Below are 16575 nucleotides of genomic sequence, written 5' to 3' on the forward strand. Positions count from 1 at the left end.
TCCCCTTGCCCCTGGGTCGGCTCCCGAAGGCCAGAGCCAATTAGACGGCTACCCAGACCGAACCCACTTTCCTATTGGCCGCTGGGGTCTCTGGGACTCCCCTGGAGGGAGCCCCGGGGAATCAGAGTAATCCGCGCCGGGTCCTGGGATAGCGCTGCGGACCCCGGGGTATCCTTTGTCCACGACCCCTGAATTGGACCACAGCCGGAGGGTGGGGCTCAGCCCTGGGCGGGCCTGGAGAAGAAGAGAGGCTGGCGGCCGGGCTGTGGGGTGTGACCAGGACCCCAGAGCGAAATCCTGGGTCTCCACCTGATTAAATCGCCCACCCTGGAGTCGAACCTGGGAGCAGGACCGAAGAAGGGGAGGAGCGGAGCAGGACGTCCCAGGGGTAGGGCTTCGGTTTGGGGGGGCAGTCTTGTGGAAATGGGAGGAGCCAAGGGAATTCAGGGGCGAGCAAGGTCTGGGCGTGGTTTCCAGCAACCTCTTGGCCTTGTAGACCTCTCTCCCAGGTCCACTAATGCGACTTTGACCCTGACCTTCTGACCCTGACCCACTGACCCTGACCTCACGTCGGCACTCCTGAGCTTCATCCCCTCTGCAGTTAGAGATCCGTTGAAGGCTCTGGCTCTCTCGCTGGGGCTTCGCGCTTGAACACGTGGCCTCAGAGAGGTCATGCCGGTCTCAGGGCCCGGGCCCCCCAGAGCAGCCGAGGAGCAGAGAGAGGCTCCCGCGAAGGGACCTGCAGGGGCCTCGAGTGTGTGGGAGGGGGTGGAAGCAGGGAGCTGGGCTTTCTGAGTCTCGACCTGCAGAGTCTCACTAACCGCCCCCCACCCCCACAACTCCGTGCCTCAGTTTTCCCTCTGGATTTCCAGCTTGGCTGGGAGGCCGTGCGCACACTCCCCTCTACCCGGCGCGGGTCCTCGAGGATCTGTGGCTCTCCGCGCGCCCTCACTCACGTGCACAGCCTGGGCCTCACCCCTCCCCACCTCCCCGCGTCCCCGGGCTCAGTCAGCTCCAGCCCTCTCTCCCCGCCGCCCACAAGGCTGCAGGTGCCCGGGAGCAAAGCGCCGCGGGAGTGCTGGGCGCTGGAGTGAGGTGGGGCGCGGAGGGCATCTAACATTAGGCGTCGGGGAGCACTTCCCACCTCTGAGAAGGTAGACACGGTGACGAAACCAAGCAGGTCAGTCTGTTCTCTGTCCCGAGACTTCGGGGCGCTGACGCCACTGCGGAGAGGCAGAGGCAGGGACCGGGTAACCTCCCTCCCCCGCCGTCCACCCCTCCCCCACCGACTCCCAAGTCGGTCCCCCCCCCCCAGCAGCCCCCGAGCGCCACCGGCCGCCTAGGGTGGGTGTCTCAGCTCCCTCGAGGGCGGGTTGCAGGGAGTGCAATGGGTAGGGCCACGCCGCTGCAGCCTCCCGGGTTGCCCTTTCGCCGAATCCGGGCGCTGAGTTGTGCAAATGAGGCCGAGCTCATTTGCATTTCATGCTAATGAGCAGATCCCTTAAGTGCCTTTCCCTCCTGGCGGGAGTCTCTGCTCTCATTCCGCGTGTGCCCTGCCAGGCTCGAACTCTCAGCGGTCTTCTGGGAGAGGGGCCTATTTCTGGTTCATTCCACGCGTCTGACACCTTGGTCCCTCCCGCAGGTCCGCAGTCTGCCTAGTCCGTCGGCCCTTCCCCGACAGGGTCAAGAAGCCCCAGGGCAGACACCGGGAGGTAGTGACTTTAATCATCCCATCTTTGCGGAGGGGACGAGGAGCTGAGAGACACACGCCCAGCCGGGTGGTCAGATTTCCTGGTGGTCGGCGGGCCCCACACCTCTATCCATTACCTGGGCCACCTCTGTCTCTGGGCTGACCTTTGTTCTAGAACATACCCAGAGAGGAGCCAGGGTGTGGGGCTGACACACATTTAGGACTTGGGATGACCTGCCACCTAAGGCATCCTGGCCCCTGGGGGAGGGGGCACCCAGGGGGACTCCGACATCCAGTCAGAGATGCTCTCTTCCCCTGAGGGGGGCAAGGGGAGGAGGGAGGCAGGACCTACAGAGAAGCAAAAGGAGGGATGAAACCATCTTTAGTTCCTACCCTCCAAATCTCATCTCTGCCATGGCCTCCTCAGAGCAGCCTTTTTCAGCAAGTGCTGTGGTGCCTACTATGTGCCAAGGTGCTGAGGGCACAGTTCTGAGCCAGACAAGAATCTGGAACCTCATGGCACTTGCTCATGTGTGTAGTCATGAAATGATGGTCTGTCCCTCTGGGCTCTCTGCTCCCTCAGACCAAGGGTCCATTTTGCTCTCCAGAGCCTAGTCCGGTCCAGCTTGGCACGGACTCAATACTTAATAAATCTTTGTTAGACGAGTGAGTAACCCCGGTCAGGGGGGAGAATGAGGGACAGGAAGTTCCTTGGGCCCCCGTTTCCTCACAGAGTAGTCAGGCCTCCGTGTTCTCTAAGATGATGTCTGGTTTTGAGGGACAGCCTCGCATAGGGCCTGCTCTGCCAGCCCCCCTCCAGCCCCTTCCAGCCCTCTCCCCCTTACACCTCCCGCACAGCCTGGCTGGCTCCCTCAGGAACTGAGACACTCTTCCCATCTGTGAGATGCTCTGCTCGACGAGGATACATTATCTCATGGCGTCACCTGCAGCCTTGGGAATGGGGTGGTGGTTGTCCCATTTTTTAGATAAGAAGACTGAGGCTCAGATAGATGAAATTAGTGAAGTGACTTCTCCAACCGGGAGGTCCCGTCTCCCCTGGCGGTGGTCCCCATCTCCTCCGGGACAGCCCTGTGTAGAGCAGGGAGCCTACACAAGAGGGACCGACCAAGGGAAGAGAGGCAGCAGACCTAACAGCCCGTGTCTGAGCAAGACTGCTGTTCAGCCTTGCCCTTGTCAGAAAATGCTAGCTCTCCCGGAAGCCTGACCTGTTAAGGCCCTGACGCCTTCCTTTGAACTTGTTACAGAATCCTTTTGTGGAGCGCATGCCTGGTACCAGGGAAAGGGAAAGAGGACACAGAGCAGAGGGAAGACTGGCTAGAGAGGGGAGGACACACCAAATGCAGCCCCTTTCACAGCCATGCCTGTGCCTCCTGGGGGAAGAGGGAGGCTCAGCAGTGTTTACAATCTCCTGAGGACCTCGGGAAGAACCAGGTGTGCTGTGGTCTCAGACCAGCCTCTGACCCTCTCTGGGCCTTGAGGATCTATCTAGAGGAGGTCAGAGGCACCTGCCTTGTCACCTTACTCGTGAGGGTCAGTGAAATGGAGACAGAGGGTTTTGCAAACTGCCTAGACTTTCCAGAGCCAGGGATGGTGCTGCCAAAAAGGCCACCTGTGCTTCACCAGCTCCCCGCTCCCCTCTCACCGCCCCCCAGACCCAGCTCCACTTGCCGGAGCCTCAGACTTCCTGCCCGAGGCTGAGCAGGCTCCAGCCAGAAAAGGGCCACCTGACCTTGTTGGCCGGAGTTCTAATCCCCTCCAGATGGGCCGGTGGCTTGCATCGAGGGCCCAGCTGCCCAGTCAGAGCTGAGCTAGTCCCACTGACTGTGTGTGGCTGTGTGTGACTGTGTGCAGACCCTGCAGTGACAATTTGGTCTCCCACTCCTCCCCGCCGCTGTCATCCCCACAAGCAGCAGCCCATTCCCCATTCGAGTCTTATCTCTAGCAGCTTCTTCTGGCTGTCTGTTCTGCTGAGCCTGGGCACCCCTGCTGCCCCAGAGCCAAGCAGACCCCTGAAGGGTGTGGGGAGGGAGACAGCTCCTTCCCCTTTCCCTGCCTGTCACCCCCATTCCGCTACACCCACCCTGTCTGAAGCACGCTTCCCGCTGCCTTCCCCCAGGTGGAAGCTAGGTGGGGTTTCTGGGGTCTGCGAAGAAGATGCCAAGGGGAGGACTTGTGAGCATCTGAAGGCACAGGAGGTGGTCAGAGGAAAGCACCGGCCTCCCCTGCAGCAGGAAGGACTCAGATTTGGAGAAGCACTTCCAACCCAGTAGATGTTCCAAATGACAGAGAACCCTCCTTGGACTGGTTTGTGTGAAAGGAGGGGCACAGACAGTCTAACCTCCCACAGGGAGGCCTTGCTTAGCTCCATCCTGGGATAAGGCTGGGAGCTGAATGGACAACCCCAAAGTAAACATCCCTAGCCCCGAGAAAGCAGCTCCTGTGACGTACCAGAGCATATGCCAATGTCAGCATTCCCTGAAAAATGAATGCTCATTTAAAGCATCCCCCTACCCCTTTCCCCAGCTTAAAACAGGAATCAGTGGGAAAGGCAGGGCAGGCCCCTTTCCAAATCCCGTAGAGGGCCAGGATTGGCCTAGCCTCTCCAGGGTGAGTCCATACCCGAATCCCCCACCCAGTGGTCATTACAGGCGCCCCTGCCCTGAGTTTCATTAAAGTTGCAATGACCACAAACTGGGGAAGCATCATTGGAGAAGGTGGAGGGGTCAGCCGGTGGCCCCCTCTCACAAGCAAGGCGGAGGCCCCGAGGTTCCCGCGGGACGCTGTTCGGTTTATTCCAGAGTGGGTGCCCATGCGGGGAGCTGTGAGGGTGGCCAAGGGCCCCAGGTGACAGGGTGCCCAGGGACGGCCGCAGCGTGCGCAGGGCCCTACCAGGCCAGAGTCTCCTGCCAGTGGGGCAGCTCAGCCTCCCACCCCCGCCTGAGGTGGCTGAGACAGTCACTGGTGTAACAGTTTCCGTAACTCGCAGGGCTCCGTGATGGGCATTGAGCAGGCTTGGTCCTCACACACGTAGGCCGTAGCCCGGTCTTCCAGCCGCCGCAGGGTACTAAGGAAGGGCAGCTGGCGGGACAGGAAGCTGGAGGGGTCCCCATTGGCCAGGATAAGCACCTGTGGGAGCAGCAGTGGAGATGGTCCTCGGGGGGCTCTGGGACATGGGCGGGGCCATGTGGCTTTCGGCTCCCAGGCCTCCAGAGAAGGGGATGGTGGAGAGGTGCAGAGGGGTGGGAGCTCGGGCAGGGGAGTTGGAGGCCAGGGCTGGGCTCACAGATTCTAACCTTGTTAGGGATGTAGACAGAGTGGACACAGTGCAACAGAGCCTTGGTGTCCTTGGCCTGGGGGTCTCCACAGATCACGATCTGGTCAGAACAGAAGGGTAACTCCAGGATCAGGTGCAGGGAGCTGGCCCAGACCCCAGGATTTCCCCCACTCTCCCGCCACGCTGCACTGTAGCCCCAGGAAGGAGCACAGACCAGCTGCCAGGAGACTGCCTGGAGGTGCACACACATACCCGGGAACACACAAAGTGATGGGGTCCTACACAGCGGCAGAGATATGAGCACAGGGAGATGCAGCCAGGGGCACAGACCCCAGCGCACAACACGCACACACGTGCGCAGAGGTATGCGGGCACACACATGCAAATATAAGCAGGCAAGCCTGAACACGGGTCATGCGAGTGCAGACAGGCAAATGCAGACCGGTGAGCACTCACCAGCGCACACTCAGCAGGCCTGCACACACACAGTCACATGCCCCCAGGGCCACACGCACCTAGATTTGCACACGCAGCAGTAAGGCAAATAGAGACCTGCACACAGATAAGCACAGACCTGCACACACGCTGGCAGAGCCAACTACACAGACACATGGAGACCTACAGAGAAACACTTTGCCAGCCAGAGGGACCTATACCTAGCCCCTGCACCCCCCTCCCCGCGCCGAGAGCCCCAGTAACAGGCCGTGCCAGAGCCCCGGCTCCTCAGATGCGTGTGCACTCAGGTACCTCCGCTGCGTAGAACGGTCCTATGGATGTCCCCACGGAGACACCTGCACACACACTCCCAGACGGCCACACACTCCCAGACCTGAGCTCTGGGGGACAGCTCCAGGAGCCCCACCCTACGTCCCCATCCCCCACTGCAGCTCCAGAGCCCCCTCCCACCCAGGGTCCCAGCACAAGTGCCCTCACCCCCCCCACACACACACATACCTGCTTGAGGGTCTGCTGATGGGCCGAGAGGGCGCGGACCATCTCGGGCAATGCTACGGGGACGCGGCGCATGCGCTCAGAGAAGGCGGTCAACAGGCACACACACTTGTCCATCCAGTCTTTGTGTCCCGTAAAGCCATGCAGCCGAAGCAGGTTGTGGGCCGACACGGAGTTGGCACTGGGCTCCGCGCCGTCCTGGTCTGCAAGGGGGGCAGCAGGGTGGGGGCAGTGAGGGAGGGTCGCTAGGTCCCGGGACCCTGCCCCTGGGACTGTGGCCATGGTGGTGGGGGATGGGAAGGCCACCAGCAACGCTTGCTGAGCTTTCGCTCTCTCAGCCATTTGCTCCAGGGTGAACTTTTGGCCCCCCCAGCTCCCCCATCTCACTGTGGACTCCTCAATCCAGCTGCTCGAGCCGGAGAGACATCGTCCTCGCCCCTCCCCACCCCCCACTTCTAATCCACCCAGAGTCCGCTGGGTCTGCGGCCAGAAGGGACCTAAATCCCACTGCTTTCTCCCCATCTCATACTTCCAGCTTGTCCACGGCCAGTCCTCGTAGGGACTGAATGCCACTAACAGCCTCCTAACTGGTCACCCAGGTCCCCCTGCTCCCTTCTGAAGGTCCCTTGTGCACAGTCAGAATGATATTCCTAGACCTTACTGGACCAGATCACAACCTACTTAAAACCCTTCAGAGACTTCCACTCCTTGCCTATAAGACCCTGCAGGGATCCAGCTTTGCCCCCATGGATGCCTCCGCTCTGCTGGCCTTGGCCCCATCCTCCGTCCTCCATCCTCCAGGCTTCTCCTAACCCTTGGCTCAACGATGCCTGTCCCAGGTTTGATCGGACCTCCCCCTAGCTGAGTTGGGCCTCACTGTCGTTCTCTCCCCAGTTCCTTTCACTCTTTTGGCTACCATTTACAAAGCACCTGCTATGTGCCAAGCCGACATTAGACTGTGGGGCTGTGGAAGGAAAAGGAAAATTCTTGCTCCTGAGAAGCTTACATTGGAGCTGGAGGAGAGAGACCATGAACAGACCAGGCGCATCCAGTGATGGGGAATCGTACTAAAGCAGAAGGGGCCCGGGCTCCTACTTCCCGATGGCACTCATGTTGTAACTACGCATCCGTCCCCGCACTCTTGTGTTAGTCCTTACTATCATCTGTTACCGCATTTTCCCTGCTATGCTGTATTTCGTGAGGGTGAGCCTTGCGTGCTATGCGAATGCAGGTCCTTCAGTTACTGCTACCCAGTGTGTTCTACCGAATGGCTAAATCCATCTCTATATCTGCCCTGTAAGATAGTACCGACGTGAGCTCTGTCTCACATATTAAGAAACTTGAGGGTCTGGAATATAATGAGAACAGCTGCAAGTCAGCTGGTTAGTAAGTGGTGGCGATGTGAACCCACACTGGCTCTTTACCACTACATTTCACTTACGCCTCCTCCCCCAGGGAAAACCAGGCCCTAATGGGGTTCACGCCAGCTCCACCCCCACCACTGACCGTCCTTCAGACGCAGGGGCAGACCGGCCCCCAGCTCGGCCTCACTGCAGAAGTAGCCGCCACCTCGGGGGTCCCAGAAAAGCCTGTCTTGCGTGTCCTGCAGCCGCAAAGCCCACTCAAGCCAGGAGCTCTCCTGCGAGGCCTCGTACAGGTCCAGTAGGCCCCGTACTACGAAGGCATAGTCCTCTAGGAAACCCCAGCAGGGCGGGTTGCTGGGGGGACAGGCATTAGGGAAGGGGCTGGAGTCAGGCCCTGGGAGAGAGCATCTTTCCCAGAGGAGGCCGTTTGCCAGGACCCTCATAATCTCCCTCCGCAGTGGGTGCCTTTAGCCCATTTCTGGGTGAGTAACTGGGTCCAGGAAAGTTAAGAGCTCACAGCGAGCGGACGGCAGAGCTGGGATTGGAGCCTACCAAGGGTTAGGGAGAGGGGCAGAGATAGGCCTGGGATGCCCAGGGAGACAAGCCTTCCCAGGCTGCCCCGCCCTTGACCTGTGCTCCACGGTTCCCCCGGAGCCCGCATAGCATGTCCGCATTAGGCGGCCGCTGGCCACGTCAAACATATGCCTCTTCAGGAACTTGGCACCATTGATGGCATAGGTGATCAGCCTCTCCAGGCCCAGGACAGCCCCAGTCACAGCGTAGCCAGACACCATCAGTCCTGGAGGGAGGAGACACTGCTGGTCGTGAGAAGCTAGCCGGGCACTTCCAGGTATGTCTGCCCCTACCCCCACCCCCAAAGACCTAACACCTTTCTGGAGCAATGGAGTGAATGGGTAAGAGCTCTTGCTCCCTGCGCATGACCTGGGGTGGGTCACTTAAGCTGTTCAAGCCTCAGTTGGCTCATCTGTAAATTGGGGGTGATAAACCGGTTAAAGGGAGAATTGGTATCTAGCAGGTTCCTGACATTTACAAGGGGCTTCTCGAAGCATAAATCTGTAAGCGGGAATAGGGTGTCAGGCCCGGCCCCCCCACCGTTCCAGGCTGCCAGCATCTTGCTGTCCAGGTGTGGCTTCGGCCGATGTTTCCGGGCCTGGAAGAGCTTCTCCAGCCCCGTGTTGAGCAAGGTCCGGACGGCATCCACGTCCAGGCCAAAGCGGGCAGCGGTCAGTTCCAGCGAATACCGGACAGTCAGCACGTTCTGGCCCTGCAGCTCCCCCTTGGGGTCCTGAGGAAAACAGCCCCTGTGAGAGGGAGCCCCCTCCCCTGCCAGACCTTGGGACCCCTCCCCTCTCCCCAAGCATCCTCACCTGACTCGGGCTGATATTGCCGGCCTCTGTGAGCCCGTAGTGCTTCGTGAGCAGCTGGCCCGAGGTCAGAGGCTCGGTGGCCCCTAGCACAGGCTCAGGAAGGAGCTGCTGGACCTCTTTGACCGTCCACACATAGAAAGCACCCTCTTTGGGCCGCATGCCCCGCTCTGGGGGTGAGTCTGCATCCTCTGCGCTGTAGAAACCTCCAGACTGGGGGAGAGGAGAGTTGGCCGGCCCCAGTGTTGAGGGCAGCAGAGGCCCCAAGCCCTCCCGCAGCCAGGCCCACCTGCCTCAGTGGACACTCACCCGATGACTCAGGCTTCGAGCCACGTACTGCAGGATGCCTTTGGCGACATCGGAGTAGAACTCGTCACCGGAGATCTGAAGCGGGAGGAAGGAGACTGTAAACAGAGGTCTCTGGGATGGCCTGGGTACAGAGAGGGCAGTCAGCGTTCTCCCCTGAGGGTGGGGAGGGAGATTGGGCATATGGGAGGGGGTTAGGGCTGAAGTTAAGCAGGGGGCCACAAGTCCCCAAGAAAGCCCTGGAGAGGCAGCAGAGGTAGGTGGACAGCCTAAGTCTCTGCCCTGGGCTGGGTTCAAGGGTCACCTGGAAGGCCTGCGTATAGGCCACCGCGAGCTGTGCCTGGTCATACAGCATCTTCTCAAAGTGGGGGATGTGCCACTGGCGGTCCGTGGAGTAGCGGTGGAAACCCTGTGCCAGGCAAGACGTGGGGTGGGGGCCGACCCCAGCCTCTGCCCCCCACCCCTCTGCCTCCAGCTGCCCCCTTGAGGGAATGCCCAGTCCCTCTCACCTGTCCCACATGGTCTCGGATGCCCCCATTAGCCATCATTTTCAGGGTGTGCAAGGCCATTTGTTGGGCCCGAGAGCCATCCTGGGTTAATCGATGGCTGAGCCAGTATGAGAACAGGAAGTTCAGGATCACTGTGGGTACCAAGAGTGCTTGGGTGAGAGCATGGGGGACGCCGGGGGGCAGAGGAATGATCTGGGTGATCTGGAAGCCTTTGGCCAGGCTGGGCTTAGGGATTCACTCAACAAGCTGTCTCCCCAGGACACCGTGGGGGTTTGAAGGTCAATGGTCAACATGGAGGATGGAACTTCGTTACCCAGGTCAGTATCACGGGGTTGCCGCTCAGACCAGAAGTTAGGTTTCACTAGAGAGCTCCTGGCAGGCGGGGGGGTAGGAGCTCACTGGTCAGTCAGGAAAGCAGGCGGTTAATGACACAGCCAGGGGTCAGAAGAGATGGGCCGGAAGGGCATCAGAGGGCTGGGATGGGGGTGGGGCAGGCATGGGGAGGCACGGACCCGGCGTGGGGAACTTGGGGGCCTCCGCAAAGCCACCATACTCCTCATCATAGCCCTCATCCAGCTGCTGGAAGCAGCGGCTGTTCATGGTGGCGGCGGAGGGGGGCACCTGCCGGTCACCCATGCTGATCTCCGAGCGGGCCAGCAGGGCTGTGGTGACACGCTGACTGTTCTCCAGCAGAGTGTTCTTGTTCTGTTTCCACTGTGGAAGGCAGGGGTGGGCCTGGAGGTCAGCATACACACCCGCCCACAGTCCCCACCGCACCCCCAGTTCCCCGGGAGCACACCCACCTGCTCCCGTATCCTCAGCAACACTGTGCGGAAGCCAACGCGGGTCAAGCCATCCTCAGGGGGAAAATAGGTGCCCCCCCACAAAGGGCTGGAGGTTGGGAGTCAACCACACATTCATGGGCCAGCCCCCGCCACTGCTGGTGGCCTGGCAGAGAGAGCGAGCGTGAAGGGAGCACGGCTTTCCTGTGCACGGAAAGCCCCCGGCCCGGTAAATGGGAAGAGAGCTTACTTGCACGAAGGTCATATACACCTTGTCCACATCCGGCCGCTCCTCCCGGTCAACCTTGACACTGACAAAGTCCTCACTGAGCAGGCGGCCAATCTCCTCATTCTGGAAGGATTCCTCCTCCATCATGTGGCACCAGTGGCAAGTGGAGTACCCCACTGGAATGGGACCATGGTGGGCAGGGAGGGGTACCAGTGTCTGGTTGGAGGTTTCCTGGGAGGTCCCAGGCCCAGAGGACCCTTCCCCTATCCACTACTGCTCCTTTCCTGCCATCCCAGGGAAGGTGGCTACCTTACCTGAAAGGAAGATTGGCTTGTTTTCTTTCCTGGCTTTGTCGAAGGCTTCCTGTCCCCAGGGGTACCTAGGCCCGGCAGGGTTGGGCATCACTCACTAGCCCCAGGATAGGGGGGTGTGGGGGGGCTGAGAGCTCAGCTGCCCCCCCCCAGGGGACAGGGCATCAGGAGTGGTTCTCACCAGTCCACAGGGTTGTAAGCATGTTGCAGGAGGTACGGTGACTTCTCATTGATCAGGCGGTTGGGAACCTTCTGGAGTGTGGATGGGGAGCAGCTGGTCCGGCTTCCCTTCCCTCCAACAGGCATGGGCACTGTACTGCTGACCGTCACACTTCGGTCTTTGTCCCGGGAGGAGCTACCCCTGACATGGGCAGGTGGGTCAAGTGAGGGGTTTCTACCGATACCCCCCACCCTAGGGCCTACCCCAGAGGCCCATACCACCCCACCCTGCCTTCTGTCCCCTCTCCCGGAACCTCCGGCTCCCAGGCCAACCCACCTTTCTGAACCACGGGGGAGACCGTGGCCTTTGTGTTCCCCCTTGTGTTTTTGGGGGGGTGAAGAAAGGTGGCTCATTGGGGGCTCTCTGCCAGGTTAGTCTCCCCCAACCTCTCGGACCTGGCAGTGGGAAGGATGATGACTGTGAGGTCAGGGTGAGTCACAATGGGTAGAATGGGCCTTCAGTCTCCATTCTCCGCCCCCCACCCCTCACAACCCCCCCCAACAGGGCCCCTCCCCATGATGGCCGCTCTGAGGGTATTTCTCTGGCAGGCCTGGGTTGGTGATCTGGGCAGGACGTTGCCTGGGGTTGGTGGCTAGACAGGGCAAGAAGTGGATCTGGGACTGGACCAGGTGAGGGGCAACAGGAGGAAAAATCAACACTGGGGGCCTTCTCACTCAACATCCACCCCCTGGGCACTTCTATGAGACCAGACCCCCAGGTGGTCCAGGGAATCAGAAACTGGCTCAGACCTCTGGGGGGCTCAGCCTAGGAGCCTGGCGCCACAGGGCAGACCTAAATGACAGGCCCTGCAGCCATAAGGATTGTGACAGATCAGCCCAGGGTGACACGGCTGAGGATCCTTGGCCCAGCACTGGGGTTCAAGGAAGGCTTCCGGGAGGTGGTGTCATGAGAGTCCCTGGAGAGCTAGCCCTGCAGCAGGAAGGGACCGGGAGAGGGGAGAAGGAGGGCCTTATTGCCTGGGCCCCGTCGCGGGAACAGACTGGCGTGGGGAGGAGTTAGGAGGGGTGGCTGGGCAGGCACTGAGGACCAGTGCAGTGAGGACCCATCCTGGGGCCCCCTGGGCGCAGGACCCGCCACAGCAGCCCACTCACCCGCTGGTACCTGCGGCTCAAGGCGAGGCCCCACCCGGCGCGGGGCAGCAGAAAGCCGCGGCCCAGCCAGGCCCGTGGGCCCAGAATAGCTGCTAGCGGCCGGGGCCCGGACGATGCGGACCAGAAGGGAGGCCCGAAGGCTGCTAGGGGCGGGCCGCGGCACCCACCAGGCCGCGGGCGGGTCTTCGCGAGACTCCGGCCGCCCCGTGGCTGGTCTCCGCGCGCCCCCTGGTGGCCGAGCGTGGGGTGGCAGCCCGGGCAGCCCGGGCAGCCCGGGCTCGGGAGGATGCGGGTCTGTGCACAAAACTGGGCGGACTCCGCTAGACCTAAACCAGCTGCTACCTGCCGCCCCCCCCCCCCCCCCCCGGGGGATCCCCCTCATGGAAGGAACATGGAGGGTTGTGAGGATGTCAGAGCCGTGGGATGCCAGAGCCTCAGGTCGTTTTGTCCAACCCTTGCCATTTACAAATGAGAAATGCGTGAACAGAAGGCATGGCTTATCCAAACCCATCTGGCCAGTGAGCTTGGGCTCTGCGGCTCTATCCCAAGGTCCTGTGCAAATCCCACCCACTCCAAGAAGGCTTCCCTGAATAATAAGGATGAGCCAACGTCTTGTCCTATCATGTACTTAACACACTTGTCTCATTTGCTACATTCAGCCAATATTTATTGAGTGCCTACTGCCTGCCAGGCACTCTGCTTAGGTACAGTGGTGGGTGGAGAGAGACCAGGCTCCTGCCCCTGTGTTGCTCAGTCTGTTGAAGGCGACAGAAGTGAGTCTGACAGCCACACACATGAATGCACAACCACCCACTGTGAGAAGTGCCATGACTAAGTTTAACAAGGAGCCTGGTCGGTGGGAGAGGCGAGGCAGGAGAGGCTTCCCTGAGGAAATCACACTTGTGTAGCAGCTGTGGAAGAACAAGAGGCTGGGGTCTGGAGAGGGCTGTGCTGGGGGAGTGCTGGAGAAGCAGGAAAAATGGATGTGCAAAGGGCCTGTGGCATAGCAGTGAGTCAGGGCTGAGGAACTGGGGAAGGCAGGCATGGCTGCGGAGCAGAGAGCAACGCAAAGAGAGATGGGAGAGATGATATGAGTTCGGAGGAGGCCAAGCACCAGGTCCTGGAGGGATTCAAGAACTGTGAGTTAGGCATTTTGGTTGCTGATGAGAGAAGAAAGATAGTGAAGGACCCTGATCAGAGGAGTGACCCTACACATTGGAAAGGTCCCTCTGGCTTCCTGGTGGAGAACGGACTGAAAAGGGACACGAGTGGAAACAAGATTGATTAGGAGGCCCTGGCAGGACCTAGCAGAGGGGGTGGAGGTCTGCACGTGGAGGCAGAGATCGTGAGAAGAGTCTTGAGGCCTGTAGAGGAGGAGACATCCTCGGGATTGGCAATGAGGGAGAGGCAGGTGCCAAGACTGGTTTGCAGAGCAGGGCTTACCCCAAGGGGTGAGGCCATTTGCTGAGGAGGGGGCACAGAAAGGCTCAGGTGGGGTTCATGAGGTCAGTTTTGGGGAGGTTGGTTGGAGGTGCCCTTGAGATACACGTGTGGAGAGAACGTGGTGAGGAGAGGTTGGTCGGAGGAATTGGGGGGGTTCAGTGTGCAGACAGGGCAGGCATGGAAGGGCCCATCCAAGGAGCAGCACAAGGAGAGAAGCAGGCACAGGTCTGGGCTCAGGGAACTCAGGGGTGCACCCATGGAACACAGAACCACCAGAGGGTCCAGGGAACACCAGGAGAGGGTGGAGTCCCAAAGGCAACAGGACAGAGTTGCAAGGAGGAAGGGTCCTCATGGTTGGATTCTGGGATAGCCAGGTGGGATTGGACAGAAAAAGGCCTACTGGCTTCAGCAACGTGGGCCACTGGGTGGGCCCGACAAGACTGTTCTAGTGAGGTGGAGCTGGCCGCAGAAGCCGACTGGAGTGGGTCAGGAGGAGGAGAAAGGAAGGCGACATAGAGAGGTAGCATGGGCACTTGATATGATGGGAAAGACGGAAAGACTTTCAAGATGGATGAGGCTAATTACAGCAAATATCAAGGGGAAGGATTTGGTTGAGAGAAGATAAGAAGGAGAGCAGAGATCTCTGAGAAGGTTGGGGGTTGCTGGAGAAAGGTGGGCAGGAAGAGGGTCTGGTGGGTGTTCCCTGGAAGGAATGACATTAAGATCAGAGAACAGGAAGCCTGTGAAAGAACTGAGAGTGATGCCAAAGCCAAGAGTGACCATGGGTAAGGGTAGCTGAGAGGTCAAGGTCATCCTCCTAAATAATGGAGTCACGCAGGGTTAAGCAAGATCTGGGTGAGATGGTGAGCCAAGACTGAAGCATGGGGAGAATGAGGTGGAGCCCAGCCCTGGGTGGAGGGCAGGCGGGACTGCCCAGTGCCTCCAGCCTCCAGGAAGGAAGGCTCTGACAGGAAGCAAATGGTCCAGAAGTAGCTATAGCTACAGGGAGCAAGGCTACAAATCTCTTCTTTGTGGGGGTCAGGCAGCACCCCTTGGGAGTCCTCAGGAAAGTCTACAAGGGAGAGCCAGGGTAGAAGAGGAGAGCCCAGATAGGGGAGGGGCAACGGGTTAAGTCAGCGACCAAGAAGGATAGAGACCTCCCGGGTGTGTGTGGCAGAAGCCGGATGGGGGCCCTGCCTGGCAAGACCAGGAATGAGGGGTATGACGGGCTCATTACTCACAGGTAGTCTCTGAAGAAGGTGAGCCCTGGGCCAATGGACATTGGCCTGGGAGGAGCCACACAGCAACCTCATAAGGAAAGAACTCTTGTTCCCGTTTGACAAATAAGGAAATGGAGGCACAGCATCATAGAGAGGTTAAGTAATTTACTCAAGGTCAGGGAGCATAACCTCTTATTACGAAGTGATTATTATTGTTAAGTGCAAATCTTGGAGCAGAGTTTTGAACTCTGTAGGTCTGACTCCTCTAAGCAGGTGCTCTTGTCCATCCTGCCTGTAACAGTCACAGCCTCCCTTCCAACAAAGCAAAAAACAAAAACAAAAAAAAAGTAGCTCCTTTCTCCAGTCCCCCTTCCACTTAAGAAAGTGAGCAGCATTATAGCCCCCCCCCCCTCCACTTCGGTGATTCTGGACTATGGAAGGCTGTTTTACCTCAGTGACCCAAAAAGGGGGTGGTGGCTGGTAGCAGGGCCAGACCCTGAGCACTGAGGACAAATCAGTGTCAGGTGGTTCAGTGGTGGGAAAGCATTGAGGAGAAAGGGAATGTGGGTGACCATGGTGGCCTCTGGACGAGGTACCAGGCCCTGCCCCTTCTTCCCTTGGTTTCTCAGACCTTACATAAGCCCCTGGGAGGGGTCATGCTCTCTGGCAGGGCTGGGATTGAATTTCTTGCCCTAGTGTAGGAAGGTGGGAGAGGGTAGAGCCAGATTTAAGGTGACTCAGTAAAACAAAGGAACACCAGGGCTCCAGTACCGGGGCTGTCTCCCCACTGAGTTCTAAGCTCCTGGAGGCCGCTTTGCAATTCTTGGATCCCTTCCAGATGAGCCCGGCACTTTGTTCACAACAGGTCAATATTTGCAAATGAAACCTGGGGCCCAGCCTAGGAGCTCAGGGCTGTGGAGCCAGACAGTCTGAATCCCAGCCCCAAATCCTTGCTAGCTTTGTGACTTTGAGCATGCCGCTTAACCTCTCTGAGCCTGTTTCCTCCTGTATAAAATGAGAGCAAGACCAAGGGCTATGCACTTGGTTTAATGCTCTGCTGCCCCCGTTCTGAAATTCTTAGTTTGGAACTAGGGCCCCACCTCTTCATTTTTGCACCGGGCCCCACAAATGTTGTAGCCAGTCTTGAGTGGGAATAGCATTATCTACCTCAGACGCCTGTTGTAAGGATTAAATTAAATAATCTGTCTAAAGTGCTTAGCACAGAACGAGTGCGTAAAGAATGGGAACACCTGCGTATTGTTCCCTGCCATGAGATCATCCCCAGTGCTGATCTGTGGTAAATGAATGAAACGAGAGCATGAGTGAGAGCCTGGGGAGCATCTGGAAGCGAAGGTGCCAGGCTGTGAGGGTTGTACGGAAAGTGGGAGCATTTTTGCACCCCACACTGCGGAGCACTCGTTTCTACGGCAGCTGGAGATTCGCGTTGTGGTCCTGACCCAGCCGCCACGCCTCGCAAAAAGTCCACCGGGTGGGATTTGAGAAAGCGGGCTCCAGTCTTCACCATGCGGGAGTACTCTCAGCCCCGGGAAGTCTTCAGTCTCGGGCCCCCGGAGCGGCGGAGGGGCGGCAGAGGCCAGGACCGGCGCCTGCGCTGGCCGCGGGGCGGAGTCTCAGCCGTTCCGGGCTTCCTGGGGCGGGTCCTGGGGCGAGAACTCCGCCCCACCCCGCTCCTCCCCGCACAGGGTGGGGGGGCTCGCGCGCCTGCGCCGAGGAGGCGGGGGCGGGGCGGGGCTGCCT

The 16575-nt window shown here is 59.5% G+C and overlaps 1 protein-coding gene across 1 annotated transcript; it reads right to left on the bottom strand.

Annotated features, from left to right (window-relative positions):
• Positions 1–4472: 4472 nt before the first annotated feature.
• LOC111151587 (spermatogenesis associated 20) lies at positions 4473–11143 on the bottom strand. Its single transcript, XM_022509664.1, is given in 16 exon segments — positions 4473–4837; positions 5005–5085; positions 5940–6139; positions 7443–7654; positions 7931–8099; positions 8414–8606; positions 8689–8898; positions 8995–9069; positions 9296–9400; positions 9501–9631; positions 10013–10214; positions 10304–10381; positions 10383–10448; positions 10533–10687; positions 10826–10890; positions 11004–11143. Coding segments are annotated over 16 exon segments (2238 nt in total). The 5' UTR covers positions 11129–11143; the 3' UTR covers positions 4473–4666.
• Between the last annotated feature and the right edge of the window lie 5432 nt (positions 11144–16575).

Source organism: Enhydra lutris, unplaced genomic scaffold (assembly GCF_002288905.1).
Source record: "Enhydra lutris kenyoni isolate GAN:26980312 unplaced genomic scaffold, ASM228890v2 scaffoldscaffold26, whole genome shotgun sequence".
NCBI classification, from domain to species: Eukaryota; Metazoa; Chordata; class Mammalia; order Carnivora; family Mustelidae; genus Enhydra; species Enhydra lutris.